Here is an 11,291-nt window from a genome sequence, read left to right on the forward strand (position 1 = left end):
CATACCCTACCCTGCCTGGAGTTCCCACCACCTCCTATTAGTCCTTTCAACAATCAGTTCATTGATCCATTGATGAGGTCAGTGTCCTCAGGATCTAATCACTCTGGGCTTTGCTGCCTTGGGGACCTAACCTTCAGCACATATGAGCTTTTGGGGGACATTCCAGATCCAAACCATAATAGCTATCATTTATTCTTTTATTCAGCATGTTTGTACTCAGGAAGTGCCTCTGTGTGCCAGAAACCATTGCTGGCGCTACCAGGAAGAATGAGATACTCTCTCTGACTCAAGGGAATTCTCTGCCCACAGCAATAAGAGGAACTCATTTCAGTTTACTTAGAAACTTGATTTTAATGGATTTCATAGCTGCAATAAGATATCTCACAAAAAATGCATAGGTCAATTGCTTTATCCAGAAGCAAGACTGTCCATCTGAAGAAGTATGGAATACCAGTGCTGGGTGGGATGTTAGCAATGGGTGAGTCCCCAGAGTTACCCGATGCAGGGCTGCTGAGAACAGTCATACAAGAGTGTTCTGCTCAAAAAGACCCTGGCAGGGGAGTCAGTACAGGCTGAAATTCAGTCTGTGCTGCATTTTTAAAGCCACCACCTTGGTGCCTGGCTGCACAGGTCTGGAGGATGAGACACTTTTTCTACACTTGCACAAAGGCGACATATGGATTAGCAGGCCCAGGATGTTACATAGCTAAGGGAGGCAGGATGATGCTAGTGGCCAGAGTCTCGGAATCTCTCTTCAGTTTCTGGCTAGGATACTCGCTTTTATCTATTATATATTTGGTCCCTTCCCAGAATTTCATCTTTAAAAACCTAGGGGCATTGTACTACTGAGCTGTCTCCAGTCCTTTTTATTTTTTATTTTGAGTCAGGGTCTCTCTAAGTTGTCCAGACTGGCTTTAAATCTCCTACTCCTCCTGCCTCAGCCTCCTGAATTGCTGGGATGATAGATGTGCATTGTGACACCTGGTGGTTTATGATACCTTAAAAAAAAAAATCAGTGATATTGTCTAACTGTGGTTAGATGAAGAGTAGTAACAGTCCAGCCTGGCAGGGAGAAGGGAGGTATGGGTATTAGGGTTGGAAGTGCAGTGCAGAACTTTAAGGAGAAGTTAATGGAACTCTGGACAGCATCCTACATCTTTTCTTTGTGTAGGCCAGCAGCTTCCTTCCTATCTCGTCAACTGAATGCTTATTTTTATATATCTATTTCTCACAACGACTTTTTTTCTGGTACTGGGGATTGAACCTAGAGGTGCTTAACCACTGGGCCACATCCCCGGCCCTTTTTATATTTGATTTATAGACAGGGTCTCACTGAGTTGCTTAGCATCTCAATAATTGCTGAGGCTGTCTTTGAACTCCTCTTGCTTCAGCCTCCCGAGCCACTTGAATTACAGTGTATACCACGTACAAAGTAAATATCTTTGTGTATACATCCTTAAGTGGATGCTTTTTTTTTATGGCACAGACTCCCAGAAGTGAAATTGTTGGGTGTAGGGCATATGTATATTTAATTTAAATTGCTATTGCTATATTACTTTCCAAAACAGCAGTAACAGTTCACACTTCCCTTTAGAAGTGAGAACAGTTTTTCCAGTATCTCTGATAGACTTAGGCGGTATCATTTTAAAAAGTTTTGGCCAGTGAAATTTTGAACTATAAGAGCAGGAATGAGTCCTTGGAGGTGGCTCAGAATCCTCTCTGTCCTGGGGTGTGGCTCAGATGAGTGTCTCCTGGCCCCTTATGGTGTTGTAGTCAGAGCCCTACATTTTTCTTTTTCCTTCCTTCCTTCCTTCCTTCCTTCCTTCCTTCCTTCCTTCCTTCCTTCCTTCCTCCCTCCCTCCCTCCCTCTTTCTTTCTTTCTGTCTTTTCTTTCTACCAAACAGGACCCGTGCCCAAAGTTCTGACAGTACTGTGAGAGGTACAGAACACAGCAGGTGGTGGGAATGTTTCTACGGAATCTATACCTAACGTTACGTAAACTGAGAGCATCTTGTTCTTTAGGAGTAAACCATCTTTCACACACTGTGATGTACCATTACCACTTGACATAGCATGTAGATTTATGTAATATACGGACAGATTATATATTATTTATCACAAATAAACTAGTTTCACATTTCTCAAAAATGGATCCTGTTTTTACGTGAATGTGCAGGTTCTGAGTATATGAGAAATGGTCACGTGCTTCTTCAACTCAGTCATGCAAAGCTTATACGTATGACACTAAGTACTTTAAAAATTGGTCTCCTTTTGAAGACCTCTGCTCAAATTTAGGACTAGTAAAATATCATGAAACTAATGACAGACATGGATAGAAATGAGAAAGTGATACACTGATGGTTCTGGGTATGTAAGGGGCTGAGGGACTAACATGTACAGTCTTCTCTTACAATCTGCCAAAAGAAAAAGAAACCTTGAACCTACGAGGTGGCTGGGGCCACACACAGTCCAGAGTAGAGGAACCTGTTTATTTATCATGTCAGGCTTAGAGCACCACAAACTGGCTTTCTGCCAAGCAGAGATCTTATCCTAACCCCAAGAACTGTTTTACTCCAGAAAACAGAAAATGTCAGTTCTGACTCAGATGGGGAAGTGTCCTCTCCTGCAGGCGTTGTCCTAACATGTTTGACCAGGGTTGTGAGGTGAGGGTGCAGGGCAGATCCCCCCACTGGGCAGAACTTGTCCTACAATGACAAACTGTATGAAAGAAAACTTCCATAAAAAAAACTAGATATTCAGTTAAATTTTGGCACCGTCTGCCCACATGGATACCTTTCATTGTCCTGATGGCCCCTTTATTTTTCTCAGACTTCCCCATAAGAAAGGGTTCTAGGGACAAATGCATATTGGAAAGACCCCATCTCTAAGCCATAGGTGTGGGGTGGATAGGGTAGGTTTTGAACAGGATGGGACCTTGAGGAACATCAAGAGATTTGGAGCCTGAGGAGGGGCTGGCCTGGGGCAGAGTGCCCACCAGAAAGCTGCTGTTGAGATACTGAGAGTTTGGCGTGCAGTGGGGTGGCAGGGAGAAGGTGGACCCATGCCCATAGATGCACATGGAGGCTTTGTTGGACAAAGGACAACAGGGTAGGGTCCTGGAAGGTAGGATGGAGTCCAAGGAAGGAGCCTGTGGTAGCATAATTTTGTCTCCTGGGTGGCCAGGTGACCTGCTATGGCACTCCTGGACATAGAGCTCCAACTTTCCTGGACCATGGGCTTCACTTAGGGACCTAGTGTAGGTGGGGAGAAGGAGCAGACTCAGTGGGGTCTAAAGAGGTAGCAGGGTTAGGGAAGGGGCTTGCTGTACCCCTCATGGGCAGAGTTGGGGGAGGGACTTTGAATATGGGCTTAGTGCACAGGCTCTTTTTGGTGTTGTTGGTGAGTTGTGCAGGGAATAAGGAGGAACCTAGGAACCCCTGGTCATTACTTAGGGGCATGTCCAAGAAGACCCATTTCCTATTTCCTGAATGCCCAACTTCCTTGCCTATGTCCTCCCAGAGTCCAAGTAAGGCCAACCCAGTCCCTGTCCCAAAAGGATGACGGTGGAGGGTCCCCTGAGCATCTGCTTTTCACTCTTGCTGCCCAGGAAGGCAAGAGTCACCAAACGAGGAAGACCCCCTCCTGCCTCCAGGCTCAGTTCAGGGCTTTCAGATGGGGAGGGTCCCGTGTGAAGGCTCCCTTTCTAGAATGCCTCTTTTCCCTCTGTTCCCAGAGTTCTTCCAGGCTCCAAGTTCTGCCTGACTGTCTTCCTCCCTTGGGGCATTCCATTTCACTCTTCACATAAGTAAGGAGGTCCTTTCCGTGGTCCCTGGGCATGCTAGAATGTTCCTGGAGCTTTCCCGTGCTGGATCACCAGTTCTGAAGGGTTGACCCGAGCCGTATGAGTGCAGCCTGTGAAGGCTTCCACAGGTTTCCTTATGAGTTACCTGGAAGCAGGGGCCTTATGACTTCCATGGACCCTAGGTATTTTTGCCTCCAGGTCCTTGCCTCCACAAAAAATTTTAAAGATTATATTTTTTGACTCTGTTGGTATGAAGACAAATATAAGCCAAGATGGTTTCATTACTATCATACTCAATTTTCTTCTGCTTTTAAAAGAAACAAAAAACGAAAACATCTTTTTGGACTCTCAGTACTGTTTCCAGTGCCTAATGGGCATCTACTCCATTTTCTTAAGAAAAAATAGTCTGATCATTCTTTTTTTGAGCTTTATTGATATACCACAAAATTGATCCTTTGGAGTATAAACTTCAGTGTTTTTTAATATGCTCAGAATTCTATAACCACCACCACTATTTAATTTCCAAACATTTTCATCATCCCCTGGTGCCCACTAGCAGTCACCTCCCTTCCTCCCTCCTCCTGCTTCTGACAACCACTAATCTACTTTTTGTCTGTATGGATTTGCCTACTCTGGACATTTCATGTAAATGAAATCATGCAATATGTTGCCTTTTGTGACTGACTTCTTCCCCTTAGCATAATGTTTTCAAAGTTCATCTATCCTATTCTTTCTATGGTTGAATAATGATCTTTCACATGTACTTATCCATTCTTCAGCTGGGTTTTTTCTACACTTTGGCTATTATGATAATATGATTCTAACCATTCATGTACAGGTTTTGTGCTGGCACACATGTTCAATTCTTTTGGAGATATATACTCGGGAGTGAATGGCCTTTCTTATATATGGAAAACAAATGACAACACTTTTAACATCACTGACCCACTTCATTATTATTAGGGTTTAGATATGAGATGTTCCCCAAAAGTTCATTTGTGAGATAACACAAGAAAGTTTAGAGGTGAAATGATTGGGTTATGTCAGCTTTAATCTAATTGGCATATGAATCCACTGATATGGACTTACTAGGTGGTAACTGTGGGCAGGTGGGTGTGACTGGAGGATGTGGGTCACTGGCGGTATGCCTTTGGGGTTTATATTTCGTCCCTGGTGAGTGAAGCTCTCTCTGCTTCCTGATTGCCATATTCTGAACTGCTTTCCTCTTCCACACCCTTCTGCCATGATGTTCTGCCTCACCTCAGGCCCAGAACAATAGAGTCTACCATCCACGGACTGAAAGCCTAAAACCATGAGCATCAAATAAACTCTTCTAAAATTGTTCTTGTCAATTCACAGTGGTGAACAAGCTAACTAAAACACCTGTGAAGGAGCAACACTGGTAAAAGCATGACTTTTAATTCCCTCTGAGAGTCTTTACAAGGGTCACTCCATTAGCATTGTATAGTTTCCCCCCTTCACCATACCACAATTCTAGGTATTGAATCCAGGTGCAGTCTATCACTGAGCTACATTCCCAGCCCTTTTTAAATTTTGAGATAGGGTCTCTCTAAGTTGCCCAGACTGGACTTGAACTTGTGATCCTCCTGCCTTAGTCTCCCAACTTGTTAGGATTACAGGCCTGAGTCACTCTACCTGGCAGCTCTGTATAGTTCTGCTTGAGCCAGTGGAGTATTTGGCATGAGCTCCAAATAGATCTTTCCAATCCCCATCTCTCTCCCTGAGCAGAGAAGGAGAAAGGGGATGTCATTTACCTATTGCCACACTGGAATATCCAGCTGTCCAGTCTGTGACTGGGCAGCAGAGCCCAGCTCACCATGCATGTGGTCCTTGGGTCATACCTGTCCAACAGCACTTGCAGCATCTGTTCAACCCTAGGACTGCAAACATCCCAGCATGCTATTCTCCAATCCCAAATGAAGAACTTGGAGGACTCTGTGGAGAGGTTTTGGATATTTTCTTACTGCCTCACTCCTCAGTGGCAGTGGGCTATCCGCCCTGTGCCTACAATCTGGGGGAATATATAGGGTAGGTGTCATGCCCACCATGCAGGTGGATTTCTTCAGATATTTTATGAGTGCATTCCTTTACTTTACAAGTAGGGTTACTCTGTTTTGATCCTCTCCTAAGGATTGGAAATAGGGAAAGTGACCTGCTCCCCGTCTCCTTTTCCTTCGTTATCACATTCTTTTAAAGTTCTGTCTCACTGAAAGTTTTCCTAGGCACTGGTTGGTGTTTAATCCAACACAATAACTACCTGTTCACCTGTCTGTCTCCTCCCAAATGTTTAATCCTTCCCCAGCACTGTGGTCCATACCAGGCTTAGGGTAGGATTGCAATAAAGCACAGTGGACTTTGGAATAAAGCAGAATCCTGTTCAAATCTTCACTGTGCCATTACTGGAGGAATGAGCATGAGCAAACTAACTGTACCTCTCTGAGCCTCCTTTCTGTCTTTCTTAAATGGAGATGCTGCCAGGTGTGGTGGTACAAGACTATAATTCCAGCAACTTGCGAGGTTGAGGTGGGACCATTGCAAGTTCAAGGCCAGCCCCTGCAACTTAGCCAGATGTGTCTCAAAAAAAAAAAAAAAAAAAAAAAAAGCGAACTAGGGATGGAGCTCAGTGGTAGAGGGTTCCTTCCTGGTTGGGTTCAGTCCCCAGTACAGGGGTGGGGGTGGGGTTGGGTGGTAGTCGAGGGATTGGAAATGCAAATACCTTCCTGTTAGAGGTGTGAGAATGAAAGGAAGTAATGTATTTACAAGTATTATAGTAGATGATAACTAGTAAATACTTACTAGATAGCATTGAGTTTGTTGAGAGAATAGAGATATACTTTTCTATTACTAGATCCCTCAGGGCTGGGGAAATAGCTCAGTGGGTAGAGTGCTTGCCTTGCATTCACAAGGCCCTGGGTTCAATCCCCAGCACCACAAAATAAATAAATAAATAAATAGATCCCTCAAAGCTCAAGGGCATGGACAGCTGGGAACCAAGCATCCATCACCTCCCTTTGAGGAAGAAGGCCACATGCTGGTGTCCCTCAGGGAAGCCACTCAGGACTCTTGTGAGCATCAGGTTGAAGTGACTAAGGTTAGGCCTGAGGCAAGAAGTAGCAGGCAAACTTGTTAAAAGTGACTTTTTCTGGGGAGTGGACCTAGAGGGCAGGGCAGAGGAAAGTTGTTTTCTTTATAAGGTGCTACTTGAATCCCTGCCTCCTGATACTGGGGACTGAACCCAGAGGCATTTTACCACTGAGTTACATCCCCAGTCCTTTTTATTTTTTATTTTGAGACAGGGTCTCACTAAATTGCCAGGTCAGCCTGGAACATGTGATTCTCCTTCCTTAGCCTCTGGAGTTGCTGGGATAGCAGGTGTGTATCACTGTGGCTGGCACTGAATTCTTTATTTTTATTTATTTATTTATATTATTATTATTGTTGGTACTGGGGATTGAGCACAGGGGTGTTTAACCACTGAGCCACATCCCCAGGCCTTTTATATATTTTATTTAGAGACAGGGTCTCGCTGAGTTGCTTAGGATCCTGCTAAGTTGCTGAGGCTGACTTTGAATTCATGATCCTCCTGCCTCATCCTCCCAGGCTGCTGGAATTACAGGCCTGCACCACCAGGCCAAGCTGAATTCTTTATTTCTAAACTAAGTAATCGTATGTCAAAATGACAACAGCAGAAACACGAAGTTGATAGATCAGTCATAGGGAAATAAACATCACATCCTCAGTTGCAGAAGTAGTCATCAGAACTCAAGACCCAAGTGGTTAAAAGGAACTGTGGGTAGGGAGAATATGCAATTCAGTTTGTCGTCTTGGGTGGTTATTAATTGGGTGCAAACAATAAGAGCAAAAACCACAAAAAGAGTCAAGCCGACTGAGGCCAAGCACTGTGGAAGGATGAGATCTGTGCATGCTAAAGCCATCCTGCTCACTCCAGTACCTGCGGAAGGAGAGGACCGTCCAGGAGGACGATGCTTGTGGAACTGGGCATTCGGAAGAGGTGGCAGGGTCCAGTCAGCAGAGGTGGGCCAGGCGTGGGGTGAAATTGCCTGGGGAGGTTTGCCATCTATGGAGCAGGGGGCGAGCACTCTTGGGGCAAGAGGCTGATGATTGAGATGGGAGCAGATTTTCCCACTGTGGTGAAAAATCAAGCCTGGTCTTCCTGAGGGATAAGAGCAAAGGGCAATAAAATTAGGAAATTTGAAATTCTGTAGATAAAAAGAATAAAAATACTACAAATTCAAAGTTCTACCAGTGCTTTCCAGTTGGGTTTCCCTATTATTTTCCTGTACCTCTGATTTTCATGTAGTTATACTCCTGGTGAAGGTCATCTACTTTTTAAACTTGACCTCTTCCCCCATCTGCTCGGTTGATTCTTCTAGATGGAGCAGAGGGAGTCCCTCTGCACCCCTCATGTGGTGTCCAGGGGTTCCCTTTGGCTGTACAGTTGTCCTGGGAGTGCTATGGGAAGCTGCTCTGGTGTCCTTGTCTGACTGTGTCAGGCAGAGAGGGAACTTTCCACTCACAGGAAGATTTGAACAGAGATCAGTGCCGAGGCCTCAAGGGCTGTCAACTTGCGTCTCCTGGGGACTTGCCCAGGTCCTTCACATGGTGCCTTCTCTTACCCTGCTGCCCAGTAGCCCCTGGACAATGAATGGTGACTTCTTGACAATTCTTCCAGCCCTGCATGCTCCACGTCCTGCATTACTGACACCCATCCTTCTTCCTCTTTTCCTGGCCACCCGCACTGCCTTTATCTTCCATGGTGGAAACCCTGTCCTAATGTCAGCTTAAATGATCAGAAATGGAAAAACTGGTCGAGCCTGCGAGGGCTCGTTCTTTGTGGCTGTTATATGGGAGTGAAAGGCCAATACCTGTATCTTGGTATTTGGCACATTAATAAAATACGGAGTGGATATTTGTATTCTATGTAAAAGTTTTCAAAATTTTTACCATTGAAATAGTGGAACTATGTGCTTAATAAATTTTGAAAAAAAAATTGGAAAACACTATAAAACATCAAATAAAGGGCAAAAAGTTCAAATCTTCAGCCAAGTGAGAAACCCTTGTATCTACTTTGAGTCTCTCAAGTGAGAGAAGGTATTATAAGTCTACCTGGAGGGAACTGCTCCCAGGTATGGAATAAAACCCCTTTCAATCTATTCCCCACCCCAAAGATAAATATTCTTGTTTTCTTACCAAATCTTCCCACAGAGGCATAATTACCGTTTTTATGACTAACACCCAGTTTCTTCCTGTTGATGTTCAATGTTTGCTAATGTCCCTTAGTTTCCAACACTTAGTCTCCATTTCTGGGTGTCTTTCTCTGAGTTACAGATTGTGGCAAATCTATGTAATAAGTACAGCATTTTGTCTGCCACTTATTTTTTTTTTGTTTATGCAACTTTATTGAAGAAAAATAAATCAATTACTAGCAGAGCTATTAGTTGATCACTCATCCATTGACAACTTGCATCATTTATTCAGTGCTATATTAAATAGTGCATTGGAAGATAGATTAACTAATAGCTCCAAGCCTCCTAACAATTTAAATGAAAATTACAAAATGTTTTGAGACCCTATTTTGGAATACAAAAGGTGTTTGACTTCCAATTTCCATTTTCTGTAGAACAAGAACAGGTCATTCCTTTATTGACATGCGTAAAATACATCACATTTTCTGTTCTGCTGATGCTATATATTCAATACCAATTCTCCAGTCACATCAGTTATGAGCATAAAGTATATCATGTAACCTCAAATCTCTAACAGTGGAAGGTTTAAACAAAATGGATGCTTCTAGAATAATGCTGCTTCCTTTGATGTGACAACTGAGCATCCATCTCCCTCCCCCTCAGATGATTTCTTCAGCATGTTAGAGCAGTGAGGAATGGTTTAGTCTCATAACCAAGTTAGAGTGAAGACATTGGCCACATAATACACATGCTCCATTTTTTTAAAAAATTCTGAATCTTGGGCAACTGTTCTCTTGTAACTACTTTACAGTTTCTAAAAGCAGTTATTGTCCAAAGCTGGAAGAACTTAAGTCTTCTCAAATGAGCATGTGAATGAATGGAGGGAGGTAAACAAAAAATAAAATTAAAAAAGATGAGGTCTGATAGGGGAGCAGCCGGATAAGAAAATCAAAAAAGGAACAGTAATTTAAAGTTTATTCCAGCTATAATGCAGGTTATTCTGACTTTAAGGTAGCATCACATGGCATACTTCTGAGTCCATTCCCGAGATATTCTGTTGTACTTATCTCTGTCTGTTTTATAGATCCGTGCAATCTCTGGCACTAAAGGGTCATCTGGGTTTGGATCACATAGCAGTGAACAAATGGATAAAAGAACTTTAGAAATAGTTAAAGTAGGAGACCATTGTGATCTTAGAATATCGAGACAAATGCTGCCATTACTATTAATATTTGGATGATAAATTCTTGTTGTAAATGCAACCTTAGGTGGTTTGAAGGGGTAGTCTGTAGGAAAATGAATTGTCAAAAAGAATACACCACCTTGATATGGGCTGTCATTAGGTCCCATAATTGTGGCTTGCCAATGAAACATATCATCCCCAACTGGACCTGCAGAACATTGTGCTGGAAGGTCACGGGCCAAATCACTAAATTCCTTATTAATCCGTTTCAGCGCCATAGTCTGTGCTTTTCGTCTGGCTCCTCACTATCTCGGTGTGTGCTCAAAGGTCCAGCCAAAACTCTTGATTATCCAGGGAAGGATTGTCTCTTCGTCTCACACCGGCTGTGCCAGACACAGGTGCAGAGGGGCCGGGGCCTCCCTCAAGCTGCGGCCTTGGCCTCCTCCCCGCGTGGCAGCTGGTGCCTCCCCGGCCCTACGGGGCTCACGCGCACGACACAGCCACAAGATGTGCCACTTATTCTTGAGAGTGTGAATTATTCCCAATCAGTCAGTTCTGTGATTTGCACTGAGCACTGACCTATTATTTTATGTTTTGACAAGTGTCTTTTGCAGCTCAGAGCTACTGCATTTGTTTGGGAACATACAAATCTACTGTTCAAAATTTGATCAGGATATTAGCAAATTTGGTAAATAAAATTTCTTCAAGAAATTTGGAAGAGCCTTAAAAATATCTGGTGGTGGTGGGGGGGAGTATTTGCCTGGTCTCCTGCCTCAAACGTGGGAGTGAAAATGTCTGCTTTCTTTTTTGTTGTCCATTTGAGGTCAGAGCATGGGGCTGGGAAGGACAGCACATAGCGTCAGGTTGTATTAGGGCTTAGGGACTGAGTGGCTTCCCGTTCCCCCAGCCTTGGGGACTGTTCATCACTGGTCCTTTGGCTCCCCCTGCCGATAATCCCATCCTCACTAAGGATGGTTCTGCACTGGGGAGAGAGCAGCTGGTGGTGGATTGCCAAGGGATTACCTAGAAGAACCTAATGACCAGATGTTTGAACAGCTGACTGGGGCAGAGTCCAGAC

The 11,291-nt window shown here is 43.9% G+C and overlaps 1 protein-coding gene across 1 annotated transcript; it reads right to left on the reverse strand.

Moving 5' to 3' along the window:
* Positions 1-9,987: 9,987 nt before the first annotated feature.
* On the reverse strand, positions 9,988-10,564 carry LOC124987191 (ubiquitin-conjugating enzyme E2 D3-like). Its single transcript, XM_047556235.1, has one exon. It carries the CDS (start codon positions 10,489-10,491, stop codon positions 10,048-10,050), a length of 444 nt encoding a protein of 147 aa, XP_047412191.1. The 5' UTR covers positions 10,492-10,564; the 3' UTR covers positions 9,988-10,047.
* Between the last annotated feature and the right edge of the window lie 727 nt (positions 10,565-11,291).

The sequence above is a fragment of the Sciurus carolinensis genome, chromosome 1 (assembly GCF_902686445.1).
Source record: "Sciurus carolinensis chromosome 1, mSciCar1.2, whole genome shotgun sequence".
In the NCBI taxonomy this organism is placed as follows: domain Eukaryota; kingdom Metazoa; phylum Chordata; class Mammalia; order Rodentia; family Sciuridae; genus Sciurus; species Sciurus carolinensis.

Excerpts from the sequence above, each read along its gene's own strand:
- LOC124987191 (XM_047556235.1), bottom strand. The coding sequence starts at position 10,491 with ATGGCGCTGAAACGGATTAATAAGGAATTTAGTGATTTGGCCCGTGAC.